This window comes from Dermochelys coriacea, chromosome 7, assembly GCF_009764565.3.
Source record: "Dermochelys coriacea isolate rDerCor1 chromosome 7, rDerCor1.pri.v4, whole genome shotgun sequence".
Lineage (NCBI taxonomy): Eukaryota > Metazoa > Chordata > Testudines > Dermochelyidae > Dermochelys > Dermochelys coriacea.
Window position 1 is genome coordinate 82,722,819 of NC_050074.1, and position 14,320 is coordinate 82,737,138.

General features: G+C 38.3%; 1 protein-coding gene across 3 annotated transcripts in view; it reads left to right on the top strand.

Moving 5' to 3' along the window:
* Positions 1-14,320, top strand: part of LOC119858292 (hexokinase-1) — a 65,846-nt gene that overhangs the window by 27,189 nt on the left and 24,337 nt on the right. For all 3 annotated transcript variants that reach the window (XM_038408507.2, XM_038408508.2, XM_043519346.1), the window contains 6 exons: positions 2,070-2,189; positions 5,675-5,770; positions 7,049-7,148; positions 7,240-7,423; positions 10,222-10,377; positions 13,084-13,317. In XM_038408507.2, coding sequence (XP_038264435.1) covers positions 2,070-2,189; positions 5,675-5,770; positions 7,049-7,148; positions 7,240-7,423; positions 10,222-10,377; positions 13,084-13,317 — 890 coding nt within the window. The remainder of the gene's footprint in view (positions 1-2,069; positions 2,190-5,674; positions 5,771-7,048; positions 7,149-7,239; positions 7,424-10,221; positions 10,378-13,083; positions 13,318-14,320) is intronic.

Below are 14,320 nucleotides of genomic sequence, written 5' to 3' on the forward strand. Positions count from 1 at the left end.
TCTGAATTGAATAGTCTTGTAAAAAAATCCCTTTTAAGTTTCATATTTGCTGCTGTCTGTAGTATTTCCTTTATCATTGTGGGATCTTGTAAATTATTTTGATTACAACTAGGTAAGTACACGGCAACCTATGAATGATAGAAGGGCTATTTTGTAGTCTCAGTCAGTAGCCCTCGAGTGCTGGTATTTTTCCAAGTTTGTAGTCTCCAAAGAGTCACAATGTGAAAGAAATATAATCCGCTGGTACAAGGAGAGAGATTTGTTATAGGTCAATTTGAGGTACAGCCAGCCTTTTGTACTGGTAGATATGAATATATTTCTTTGGACATTTCAATCCAAGGAGCTGAGTCAGCTCTATGGTGTGCTCTGTGTATTGCTATATAGTTAGTCACTCTGGCTGGCGCAGCGGTCCTCAGTAGACTGTGTATTTGATGATATAACTGGAGGTTTCATAGTAATTGAAGAGAATGATCACACACGCGCACACACACACGCACACTCTTACGCTTTCCATGTGTACAATTTCTGATGTCAGTAAACCCAGAAGTGAGTAGCCACAATAATGAGTGGGTAAAGCCAAGGGGTGATGGAGATGGCAACGACAAGTGTTTCCTACTGTCTCCTCAAAAAAGCCCAGTGTAAGTTAAAGCTTTCAGAGTCCGCTTTCATTAATGCTACACCTCTTAGCTGACCTCTCAACCCATCTACTCCTATTTTTCTGGCTTTTTCTGGGAGAAACAAACCTGAATGTTCATTTATGGTGTCCTGCATCTTGGCTAGAAGCCCCAAATGATTGTCATTTTAGCAGCTAAACCATTGTATTAGATGTAGATTTGTTTGTTGATATCATTGCTGCTGCAGAAAATGACACTTGAACCAATAAAGTTCATAATATCCTCTTTGTAACTGACTGACCACTGATAGGTTCGGCCAATCATTTCAGCATGCAGATGGAGTTTTGCCACCGATAGTGTTCTGGACTCTCTTGTTAGGTGTCATCTGAAAAGGAGAGAGCTGTTAAAAGATGGAGCACCGATCACTGGCCTGATTTGCAGCACAGGGAGCAGGTGTATGGATATGCTCAAGCCAGACTGGAGCTCCAGTGCTTTTTATTTTGAAAAGGCTATGAGGTGCTTTGACTCTTACCTGGATTGAGATTGCAGAGTTGGACTACCAGAGTAAGAACCCCAGTAAGTGGGGAAGAGAGGTTTTCTAGTGTTGCCTGCCCTGGCCATCTTGTCTTGCTGTGCTGTCCTGGCTTTTCTCTTTGGTCTGCAGTAATGCTGTAGTGCTTGTCACATCTAAGGAGCTACAGTACTAGAGATATCATCAGTTCACAGAATGTACCCTGCCTGCATAGCTTGGCATTTTAAAAATTGTGTTTCCATCACAGTTTGTCCCTTGGACCATGTGCAGTATTTTAAAAATCTGTTTTTTCATGCTTTTTTTTTTTTTTTTTTAATGAGACGATGTTACTCAAGGGTTCAATCCTGCAGGTTCTGCTCTTTGTGGTCTCAATCTAACAACGCTTTAAGGAATATGAATAGTTTAATTGTCTAATACAATTATTTCAGCTGCTTAAAGTTAAGCTTGTGTTGATTTGCTGGGTCAGCTTCTTGTATGATCAAATGCCAAATATAAGCCCTTTCAGGTAGCTGCATTTACGTAATAAATATATTTATTAATAATCTCTTAAAAGAAACTTTTTTTTTTGTCTCCTCAAATTATTAATAGATGTGTTATAATATACTAAAGAGGCACTTACCATCATTTTAAGTTTTGCATTTTTTAAAGAGTGGTGGGGAAAAAAAGTTAAGTAGAATTTGCTAAAAGAACAATTTCTTTTCTTTACTTATTAAATATTGAAGTATTTATCTATTTTGCCTTAATTTTAAAGTGTTATCAATTCTAAATGACACATGGAAAATGTCTTTTTAAATTTATTAATTGGTTGTTTATAACGGTCACTTTAATTCTTTCCACTGTTTCCTGTGAGGGTCAAGGCATATTTTTTTCCTGAAAACTGTCTTTCTGACTATTGTCATTTTATGTTCCTCTTTTTCTTACAGCTCTTTGATCATGTTGCTGAATGCCTGGGAGATTTCATGGAGAAGCAACAAATCAAAGACAAGAAATTGCCAGTTGGGTTTACATTTTCTTTCCCTTGTAGACAATCCAAGCTAGATGAGGTAAGAATATTTCAGAATTTTATTAATGTAAGCAGAGACACTGTGCTATTAACCCTTCCCTCCTCTCCTCCCTGTCAGCAAACAAGCAGTATTTCAGCTGGCCTGACTTTCAGTGTCAGAATCAATTATTGCATAGTTCATTGTAGTACTTCATCACAAAATGATTTAAAAATGCTTTTTAACAAATGAACAATTTCTACTATTTTCTGTTAACTTTTTAGATTGAATGATGATATTTTAATTTAAAGTACAGTACAGTATACGGGTTATAATTTTGAGGGTCCAATTCACCAATACTTGCTCATAATGACTAGCACTTACTCATTGTGAGTAAAAATTGCAGAAACTGGTCCTAATTTAGGACCTAATCTTGAGAGGTGGGGGGGTGAGCATCCTTAGCTCTCATTGAGCAAAAATGGGAGTGTAAGAATCAGTCCACTAGATTGGAGGGGGGAAAAAAACACTATTTGATATGGTTTGAAAACAAACATGGCTACAGAATGAAATCTGTCTGGCTGTGTTGTTACTCCGAATGCATAGTGATTGTTATGTGATTCCCTGAGTGCTCTGCAGTATGGTATTTCCCATTTTTTACTTCAGATAAGTAGAATGCCTCAGCGACTTGCTAATACAGTATTGCTATAGAAACCATATACTAATGCTAACGTACTAAGAAGCAATGAGAGTGCACATATTGATAGACCTTCAATATTCTAAACATAACATCAGTACTAGTTCTAGGGGCTAAATGCTATGGAGAATACAACAAATCACACACCTTGTCATATCCCTCTGGACATAGAGGTTCCAGGAGAAGTTTGTAATGTAGACCTGGTCTCAATGTGTGACCTTGGGCAAGTAATTTACCCTTCCTGTGTGTATCCCCATCTGTAAAATGGGGATAATATTTATTTCTCAGGACTGTTGTGAAGGTTATTCGCTAATGTTTTTAAGAGATCTTTGGAAGGAAGTTGCCCTAGCAGTGCAAAGCATCTACTTTTAATATTCATAGTGCATTTCACATTGCAGAATGGGGCCTGTGCTGGCAGGCAGAGGGTCATTTAGTCTCTGAGTTTAGGTATAATTAGAAGGTCCAGAAGGAATATACTTTTCCAGACAATGTCCTTGTAATGAGAGCAGTCTTCAGGGAGTTTATAGAATTCAAACAGCAGCTGGAAGCCTGTCAATAAAAGAAGCAACTGCATCAAGCTGTATCCTATGTCAATCATCAAATGAGAATTAGAAGCAGGCATGCGACTGAAGAGTCTCATGGATAGTATCTGAGCTTGAGAAATATCAACTGTATATTCAGTGTTTCACCCGGCAAGAGACTGAATAAAATGGATAGTAGGAATGTATAACCCACGAGACACAACACAAGAGCAGAGGGCGGTGGAATTATTTATATATTGTCATACATATACATGGTACCGTATAACAGGCAAAATGGACTAGTCCAAGAACAGAGTACCTGTACTGAAGAGTTTCAGTGTAGCAGCCGTGTTAGTCTGTATCCGTAAAAAGAACTGGAGTCCTTGTGGCATCTTATAGACTAATAAATTTATTTGGGCATAAGCTTTCGTGGGCTACAGCTCACTTCATCCGAGTGTATACTTGCAGGCTGTGGTCTTGCATTGAAATATGCAAGGCTGGACCCCTGCACTCACATGGAGGCCTATTGACTTCGGTTCTGGAGGATTTTGTCGCAGGTTGTTATGCTTCTTAGGGTTCTGAGACACCTCGCTACTGATCCCTGTAACCCCTATGCATCCCTGTGCCTTCTGCTGGTTGGCACCAACAGGTCCTTAGGGCACACAGGTTCCTTAATGACTTGTGGGCAAGAGCAGTTATTTAGGTGTTAGTGACAGACTATATACATCTTGCTGTGAAAAGAGCACTGATGTAAGCAGAGCTGCCATGGCAAACTTTTCTTCTGTATCCACTGAAATAAATATGTCCAATTTTGAGGGGAGAAAAATTAACCTTCTGAAAGAATTTATAGGAAGAAGTGGTAGCCAGCTTTTAAGAGGAAAACCTTGCAGACGTGCAGGAGTATTAGATCATAGACCATTTGTAGATTTGTATTTTAACTCTTTGGAAGGCACTCAGACTTTGCTGTGGTGGGTGCTGCTATAAAAGTCTGGATGGGTGGATAGCTTGGGCATATGAGAGAGAAAGAGAGGAAATAAATGGTGCTAGTTTGTATCTTCTTTTCTCTTTTGTTGATCAGCAGCTCTCGTCTCCTTCCTTCCTTTCATTATTATTTATTATTTATTCACTAAATGCCCCAAAGTGAGCTAGGCGCCATCCAGATACAAAAAATTAGACGTGATCCTTACTCAGGAGAGCTTACAGTCTAATTAACGCAATTACAGACCAGGTGATGGGTTAGGAATGCAATACAAAGGAGGGTTTATTATTATTATTATTATTATTTATTATTTATTATAATTACTATTTGATCCTTGCTTCCCACTTTTGTTACTTTGTCCCATACTTAGCCATCACTGCCTTGATTATTTAGTGAGCCTAGACAATTGTCCATTCTTAAGTAATTTAACCCTAACATTTATTCAGATGTATCTATTTATTTTTATATCTTATTTTTGCTTAATTCTGTTTAATTTTTATTTTATTTTATTTTATTTTTAATCCTTGCCTTTTTTCTTATTTTTTATTCCTCTGGAGTCTATTCCTTTTCGATGTTTAAATTATTTTAACCCTTATTGTTTTAAGGCTTTTCTTTCTAATTAACCCTTGCATATTATGTTTTTAAATGATTTTTTAGCTTAGTCATTTGTGATTTTTAAAAAATTTATAATTGATGCTTGCATATTTAGCTTTTTGAAAATATTTTAGCCCATTACCTTTTTAAAAATTGTTTTTAACCCTTGCCACATTTCTATTATTTCAGTTTATTTCAACCCTTGAACATTTTCTTTACAATTGCAAGATGCCCATCCTCCTCTCTCCCTCCTGATGCAAATCAGTGATGAAGGATGCAGACCAGTCTGATTCCTGGCACCATCTCCACTGATCAAGTCTTTCTCTTTCCCTCCACATGAGTTTACTGTCATTTCTCTTTCAGTCATGCCTGCATGGTGAACCCCCTCTGGGAACTGAAGCATCTCAGTGCCTTAACGGGAGAAGTGGGAAACTGGAATGGGTCTTAGAGAAGGAAACCATTCAGGAACAATAATAATCAGTGGAGCTTGTAGAAAATTTGAAACTTCAGCCAAGCTCTCTCACTCTTTCACACACAATCTTTGATGAAAAACCTTCCCCATTTTTCAACCAGCTATAGTAAGAAACAAAGACTGCCAGTCACATCAGATTAAAATGGCATTGTGGGGAAAAAGATTGACCATCCAAACCCAGGGATTTATAGATTCATTTGGACTGCTAATGTTTTGTTTTAGAGAAAAAGAGAATCTTTTTGTGTTTGGTTTAATATTGTACTTAATGTTACTCTCCTTTTTTAATAGGGTATTCTGATAACCTGGACAAAACGCTTCAAAGCAAGTGGAGTTGAGGGAGCAGATGTAGTAAAGCTGCTCAACAAGGCAATCAAGAAACGTGGGGTAAATTTGTTTAGTCTTTTACATACATACGTACATAATTACATACATATGTACACATACTCACACACTCGTATCACATTACGGACTCTAGAAAATATCTGTGTGTGTGTGTGTTTGCACACACACAAAAGGCATGAGAGACAGAGATATTTTCTGGAGCCCATAATGTGAGACGCAGTGGGGAAACAAAATAATTTCATAGTTCCTATGTGAAAATTTACAATAACTTTAATAAAATTACACATCTCATCATTACACCATTTGTCCCATGAAGCAAAAATTAAGTTACTGTCTCACAATAGTTAACCTGAAAGCTCAAGCAATTTTATCACTCTCGTTAAATGTGAAATTACATGTATCACTGTGCTAGTTCTCTAGCAATGTCACCCTGTAGCACCCTCAGCAAATTCTCTTCCTGAACAACTACTTGCACATCATATGACTATTACAGTCAGGTGAGCCTATTGATGTCATAAAGTGTGACTTGGTCTGAAAATGGAACTCTCTGTTGAAACTGGATGCTTTTTTTGTTCTATTTCAGCAACAGGAAAACCTTTGATAAGTTGATTTTATCTTCACCAAGACATGCCACTATGTAATCAGTTACTTTTTCAGACTTTGGGGAAGATAAGTAACACCCCAAATGAACTGATTAATGGAAATGCATTGATTTTTATGTAATTTTGGTAATTCTTTTTATTTTATTATTTACTGATTACATGCATATATTATAATCTTTACTCAGAGTTTTCAATTAATATTAATTAAAGAAATCTTTACATCAGACATTCAATAGGACACTTGGAGACTCATGGACTCCTCAAGAAAAACTTAGCAAAGCATTCTATTGTAAGACAATTTGATCTCTGCATCATGTAACTGTGGGTTTTTTCCCTTTTCAGTTACTAGGGACTTCATATAAAGACAGAATCTTGATTTCTTAGGAATTACTCTGTTACTGTTACTTCACCTGGAACATTAATCTGCTTCTGGTGCTCTTGCAATCTTCTGCAAATAAACTTTATTACTAACACAAGATTGTGACTTCAGATGGAGAATAGGCAGGAAGAGTAGGGTGATTTCTTAAGAACAATATTCCTGTTTACAAGCACATCATGATTCTGTAGTAATAGAGAAATTGATTGGTATAAGCAGAGTTGTCTTTAAATATAATGTTTTTCAAAGTTCTATGTGTCAGTGACATTTTACATTAACGTATTGATATTAATTTTTTTAAGGAAAGCGTGTGATAAAGTGAAATTCTGTTTTCTCCTTCAGGACTATGATGCAGACATCATGGCTGTTGTAAATGACACAGTAGGAACAATGATGACCTGTGGGTTTGATGACCAGCGTTGTGAAGTTGGCTTGATTATAGGTGACATTCATTCTTGTGCTACAGTGGATATACTGCATTTTGTTTTTTGTTGGCTTGTTTTGTTAATATCTGCTAGTATCTTTTCCTAAAGGTACTGGCACGAATGCCTGCTACATGGAAGAAATGAGGCATATTGATCTGGTGGAAGGTGATGAGGGGAGGATGTGCATTAACACTGAGTGGGGAGCCTTTGGAGATGATGGGTCACTAGAAGACATCAGAACTGAGTTTGACAGGGAGATTGACCGTGGATCCCTCAATCCTGGAAAACAACTGTAAGTGAGACTTTCATTTGCTTATCTAATGGCACAAAATGATTGACACTAATCTATAAACTCATAGTAGAGCAATCTCAGGATTAGGCATTTTAGTGAGGCAAGTATAGGAAGCAGCCCTGTGAAGTCTGTTACATTTAAAACTGTTCCACCTTGTGGTCTACAAACCACAGGCCAGGGAAAACTTTGAGATCTTACTGAGGGATGGACAAATGAAATATAACCCCCCCCCTCCCCCCGGACTCTTGCCCGTGGCTCAAATGAATTGATCCAAAACCTTTTTATTCTAAAGTCTTGTTCCTACACTGTCTGACCCCACCAGCACAGGTCTTCAATAAGATTGGGCCTCATTCTTTTCCAATCCAGAAGTTTCCAAGAAAATTACCTTTTTTCCTCTTCCCTCGCTGTGAACTTCCAACAGGTCTTGACTCCTTTCTTCCCTTAATACTTCAATAGGCCCAAATTCCCACCTCACCACACCCTTAACCTGTTAAAGTTTGGTTTACAGGCCCAAAAACTCGGGCACTTGCTGCTGTGCTTTGACTCCAGTGAATTTAGATATCTTTTACTGAGAGATCTCAGTGAAACCAATGATTTTTTTTTTTCTTCTCCATCCCCCACACCACCTCTTTTCTCACAGCTATATGGCTTAGCCCATATACCTGTTTTCCTTTTCAAACTTCCTGCGCCCTCAGCAGACTCTTGGACCTTTGTCCCATGTAAATCACCTCTCCACAGCAGGCTGGGAGAATTTTGGTGAGCCTTAAGGTTGGTGAAGGAGAACAAATCAAGTTGTACTTTGACTGGCTCTCAAGACTTTTAGCTTTTGATGTCTCTCTGATCTTCAGGCTGGATTTACAACTTTCCTGCTGGAATTTATTGCTGCCTGGTGGCTGCTTTAAACTTGCCCAGCTGGTTATGTCTCCCAGTAGAGACTGGGTACAGCAGAGGATTTGGGTCATGGTTCGTAGAACAAATGTGGGCTGTCTGAACTGGGCAGAGGGAAGCAAGATAGCTCTGTTTTACTACCTGGTAATTAATTTGTTAAGATGGGGACTGCAGTAGGTGGAGGCACTGGAGCTAGCTATGCCGATAATATGCCCATAAAGCAGTGGGACTAAGGGAGGTTTAGTACTGCATGTTTGTGAACCATAAAAAAGGAGGAGGAAACACTCCATCCACTGAACTTTAGCACTTGTGAAATCACTGCCTGAGACACCATTGTATTCAGCATCATTTTTAGTCAGGAATATCTCTGATTCCCTTGTACTGTAGCCTGGAAACCCCCTACCACAAAGCCATGCATTTCTTCCCTTTCATTACTGCATGGTCTCTAAGTCTTTTGCTTATTGATCCGTATTGATCATCGTTTGGTCCAGATAAAATCCTGTTGCCTGAGATTTTTCCTTGTAAACAAGCATGCATACACCCACGGAAATATCTTTACTAGACACACTGGGTGTGGTTACAGCGCCTCGTCCAGCCTGATAGTTTGAGAGTTTATTACTGGAATAGACTTGTCATTCATTTTACTACCACTTTGGTCATAGCAATATTGTCAGGGTTGGTCCTTGATAAATAGTAATGGTTATAGTACTTTATTTCTGTCTTGGCTTGTTCATTTTCCAGGCTTGTCTCAGTGATCACTGAAGGAGTCCATTTTACAGTATTAAACAGCCTATTACAGTACAATACATGGTATAGAACGCTGGCTAATGTGCTGAAGTGAACCAGAATGATCTCTGTTGTTTGGTTTAATATGGAAGAATGATATTTATAAATTGTCTTTGATAGTTGGCACTTAGTCTAGGCTTAAGAGGTTAGAGAAACATTTTGCATACTGCCATGCACTTGGAAGGGTTAAAACAACAGTTAAAAAGGGGAATGAAGACAACCATGTGAAATTCTGTTTGCCCCATCTCATCTGAGGCAGCTAATTTAAAATAAAATCCTATTAGCTTGTTCATTATCTTAATTATCTTGCTGGTAAGGGTGGATGAGTAGACCTATGCCTGAACAGGTACCTTTTCTGTTAGCACTCACTGCTGCTACTTTACCCTGAATCTTGTCTGAATCCTACACTTGGTTTTGTCGCACCTTTGCTTCCAGTGCTTCTTATCCTCAGTAGCATCAGATGTTACCATGTTGTGCTAACTGTTTCTTTTCAGCTCTAATTTAGTATTATTTCCTGCATTTAGAGTCCATAGTTAGCCAGCCCTGCCTATCCTGAATCCTGATCCTCCTTGTCTGTTCTATTGATGTGCTATTTTCAGAACTATTACTGATGACTCAAAAATTCTCATTGTCTCATACGGTGGGGGCATTTATGTACATAACAACAGTCCAAATTTTCAGCCAGGCCTTAGTCCAGCTTCTCATCTAGCATGTATTTGCAGGTGCAGACCATAGCACTAAGTATTGTAGATCAAGCAGGTGACTTATAGATGCAAATCAGGTACTGTACTTAACCATCTAAGTGACAGAATTTCACCCACCATTATTTGCAGATGTGTTTTTTGGCCTCTCTAAGGTTTCTCTGTATAATGAGGGCACTTTCCACTCATAACCCTTGTCCTGTGTCTGTCACATATTTGAATGGTCTTAATTCACTAAATGATATTGCCGGAGTTGTAGCAAACAGCAGAATATGGTTTCTCCTCTTAATGGAAAAGATGGGAGGTAGAAAAGCATCAAAGGTGACTTACTTCTGAACTTTAGATATAAAGTCTGAATCTGAGAGTTCACTGTGAAAACTTTCAACTTGTGTGTTTTTTTGTTGTTGTTGTTGTTTGTTACAGGTTCGAGAAGATGGTCAGTGGACTGTACATGGGTGAGCTGGTCAGGCTTATTCTTGTAAAGATGGCCAAAGAGGGGCTACTATTTGAGGGGCGAATCACTCCAGAGCTTTTAACCAAAGGAAAATTTGAAACGAAACATGTGTCTGCCATAGAAAAGTGAGCAACTCATTTCTTGCTTTCTTTCTTTCTCTGTTTTTCTTTCTGTGATTTGTAAGAGCATCAGCACGTATGTGATTTTTGTGGCCACCTCTTCCTTTCTTAATTCTTTGCTGGCCATTTCTTATTTGGCAGTGGCTAGGGAAGTGCGATATAATAATCCTGGTGGTTGCTGTGTGAACAAGGAGTTTCAGGGCAGGCTCTTGGATGGGCTGTTGCAAACAGCTGCTTTTCTTACTGCAGTGTGAACAAGTAGTGTCTGTCCAATAGCAGTGAACTATAAATCTTAGTCTTGTCTTAGCACTTAGTCTTGCCTCCCACAGTCTTTTGGCTAATGTTCCTACCCTTACAGAGTTATGGGTCACAATTGCCAAATGCGTAAAGTGAAGCTGGGACATTGATCTCAAATGAACCTAAAACTTAAGTATAAAATTAGATCCAGGATCTGATTCTTATTTACATGAGGGCCCCCTTTACCCTACTCTGGGCAGTGTGAAGGGACCTTAAAGTTGGTTTAAAGGTAATTACATTTGCATCCACTTTAAAGTCCATTTACGTTGCCAGAATTGTGTAAAGGGGGCTTTAGTGTAAATGAGAATCAGACCTAAATCCCTTCACCAATTTAATATGGGAGCTCCAGTTTAGTAACGTACTTTATTAACTCAAAGTGCATTTATTAATCTCATTGGGAGTTCAAGCACCACTGCCATCAATAGTTATTGTTGTGTGGTGCACTCCACTAATTCCAAACAGTGTCTTTTCCCAGAACTGACTATCTGAGTGAGTGGTTTGCTACCCGTGCCTACTCTTGTTTGTGTTGGCATTGTGCATTTTTGACAGCATTTCTGGCAGTTTGCTTTCAGGAATGAGAGGTCAAAAGTAGAAACTAGAAATACCGATGTGCTGATGCACTTCGCCATTCTAAACCACTGTGCTTTCTGGGGTAGGAATGATAGTGAAGCACAATCTGTCGGCATGCCTGTGCATGTGTGAGTAGTTTTGAAATATTAAGTCCTGGCAGGTGGTTTGTGTTTCTACTGAAACCATCTCTACTATCTAGAACATTGCAACTACCATGTATTCCACCATGGTGTACCAGAAACATATTCTCCTAGCATGTAATTAAACCTGCTAAAAGCCTTGCTTAGTGCATCCCAGTAAATGCTTGTGTGACACCTTCACCCATCTCCATATTACTGTAATGTAGAAAATAAATAAATGTGAAAAGTATACAGAGCATCCCATCCAGTAAACAATAATAAATATTACACTGACCTATATATGATGTGTTGAATGTGACAATGTCAGCACCTTTTCAGTCAATACTTTTCAGTCACTACCCATTTTTAAAATTTGTATGACTGTATAATACTCTCCCTGAGCCAAATGTTTAAAAATCTGTTTCTGATTTTTGGGTCTACAATTTTTGGTGCGATATTGTGGGAACAATCAGTAATTCTGAAACTTCTGTGGAGCCAGCTCTCTTTACCTACACACCTCCCTACGTCATATTCCATAAGCAACTCCATATGAAAAGTGAAAATGGATCCAACTTACATTCACATGCATGTATAATCAATAGAAAGCTGAGTGAAGAGAATTAAGACATTGTGGTGGTTAAAAACCATCAGTGAGAATCACTGTGGAAAATTTCAGCACAAAAGGTTTGACAAGGTTATAAAAGTCTGAAAAACATGCTTTAGAATGAAAAATGCTATAGCCATCTCTGTTCACTCTGGCCCTAATTCAGGAGACATTTTAAAGCATGCGAGTATGGAATTACTCGTGTGTTCAAAGTTAGGCAGATGCTTAAGTAGCTTGCTGAATGGCGGCCTCCACTTATCATTCAAAATTGTGAATTAGTTTATAATTTAAAAAAGTCAACAAATCATAAAGAAATTTAATTACTCCAGGCCTGTAGAGGTGTACAGCTGAGACGCTTACTAGTTTCCTGGGACAATTAACCAAAGGAACTTTAATGGCATTGCTGCTCTCTTTTTGCTTTGGAGGTGACAAACAACTGGCTTCCACAGGCTTCTCCATGTCTTTTACTATCCTGCTCTTACATGTACGTGCCATGTTATCAGGTAACACTTGGCAGTAGCAATATAAATATGATTGCCATAATTCAGACACATGTGAAGCCAAACCAAAACGGCGGACAAAGTCACTAGAGAGTAGAATTGCTCATACAACCTGGCACAGTGAACGAACTTGCTCCATGTTGGAGGTGAATCTTATAAACTCATCTTCATTAAGACGTGATGCACTTTCTGTCAAAAAATGTATTCGGTGCCCAATGGCAAACAAAATTGGAGGGGATGAACAGCATTTTAAATATATATATACATGAGTAGAATAGTATTGACAGAACTGATGCTAACAGAATTGTTGAAACTACGTTGTACCACTGATAGAAATGATTTCATAGACTGTATATTTCCATTGGGCTTTACTGAAAAGCTGAATATTCTTAGCAAACATTATTTTGGCTTTACTCTCCCTTGTTTTGTACTTTGTGATTTTGTAGTCCAGTTAATAGAGAGATTGACGTGGGCTGATACAGCCCTCAACTGCTTTTTCTAAGACCCTCTGAGACTTTCAGAACACTGTCATGTGGCAAAGCACCTGACATCAGATTATATTACTTCATTATGCATTTTATAATTTAATAATAGAGTTCACTATTTAAATTTCTGTTTGTAGAAGCAAAGAAGGTCTGAATAAAGCCAAAGAAATTTTGACACGTCTTGGGGTAGAACCATCCCACGAAGACTGCATTGCTGTCCAGCACGTCTGTACAATTGTTTCATTCCGTTCTGCTAATCTAGTGGCTAGTACTTTGGGCGCGATTCTGAATCAATTGCGTGATAATAAAGGAGTAACCAGACTGCGCACTACGGTGGGTGTGGATGGATCCCTTTACAAGATGCATCCACAGTAAGTCCTGCTGTTTCTATAATTAACATTTGGCATCTGTTAGGATTCATACTTTGCAAAGGTCAGACATGTAACATGAGGCCAGCATCTTGATGTGGAGTCACGAATGAGATAAGTAAACAGAAGTTGTGTGTGTGCATATGTATATTGAGAAATAAACATCTCTATGGAGAAATGTTGTTGCCTTCAACTGTAGGACTATGCTGGTAATTCAAAGGAGCCTAAGGAAGTAGGTAACCAAATGTCATTGAAAGTAATTGGGGTTTCGATGCCTGATTCCCTTATGTGCCTTTGAAAGTCCCAGCTGTAAAGAACAATTTATTTGATCAACAATACAGTTAAATATCCAAAGACTGTACTTTTGTGTCTGTGGACTGGGCTCTGAGGAGGAAACCCCAGTAATAGAATGTTGTTCCTTATTACTTGTTTAAACTGAATTGTTTTGAAAATGACTTTGATAACCCCATTTCTCCAGTCTTCCCTTGCTTATACTTGGAAGTTAGAAGGAAAAAATAGCGTCTGCCTTTCCTTGTCCTTATAAAAGCAGCTTATTTGTTTCTCTCTTTCTAAGCTGCATTTTTATAATGTACTAGTTCAGATTTATGTAAACTTGATAGAGGAGGCACTTATTTTTTTGATATGTATCAAAGTTACTATGAGGCTTGTTTACAGTTACTTGAAGATATTCTAGTTCTAACAATTAAACCAGTGACCAAGGCTTTGGTGCTGCAGACACTTATCTGCGAAGTCATTGGGTTAGAGTTAATCACGTGCATAAGAGTTTTCAGAATCAGCACCAAAACCACAAAACTGACAGAAATAACAACAGTGCAGGCTTGATTTCTTTAGTATTCTTCATGTGCAAAGGCTAGAATGTGTTTTTCATGATGTGTAATCTGTTTAATAATTTAGTTAAAAATTAGTCCTAACAAATGGTTTTACTCTAATCTGCAATACCATTGTTGTCAGTATCAGAATTTTGGTGTACACAAAAGCAGGAAGT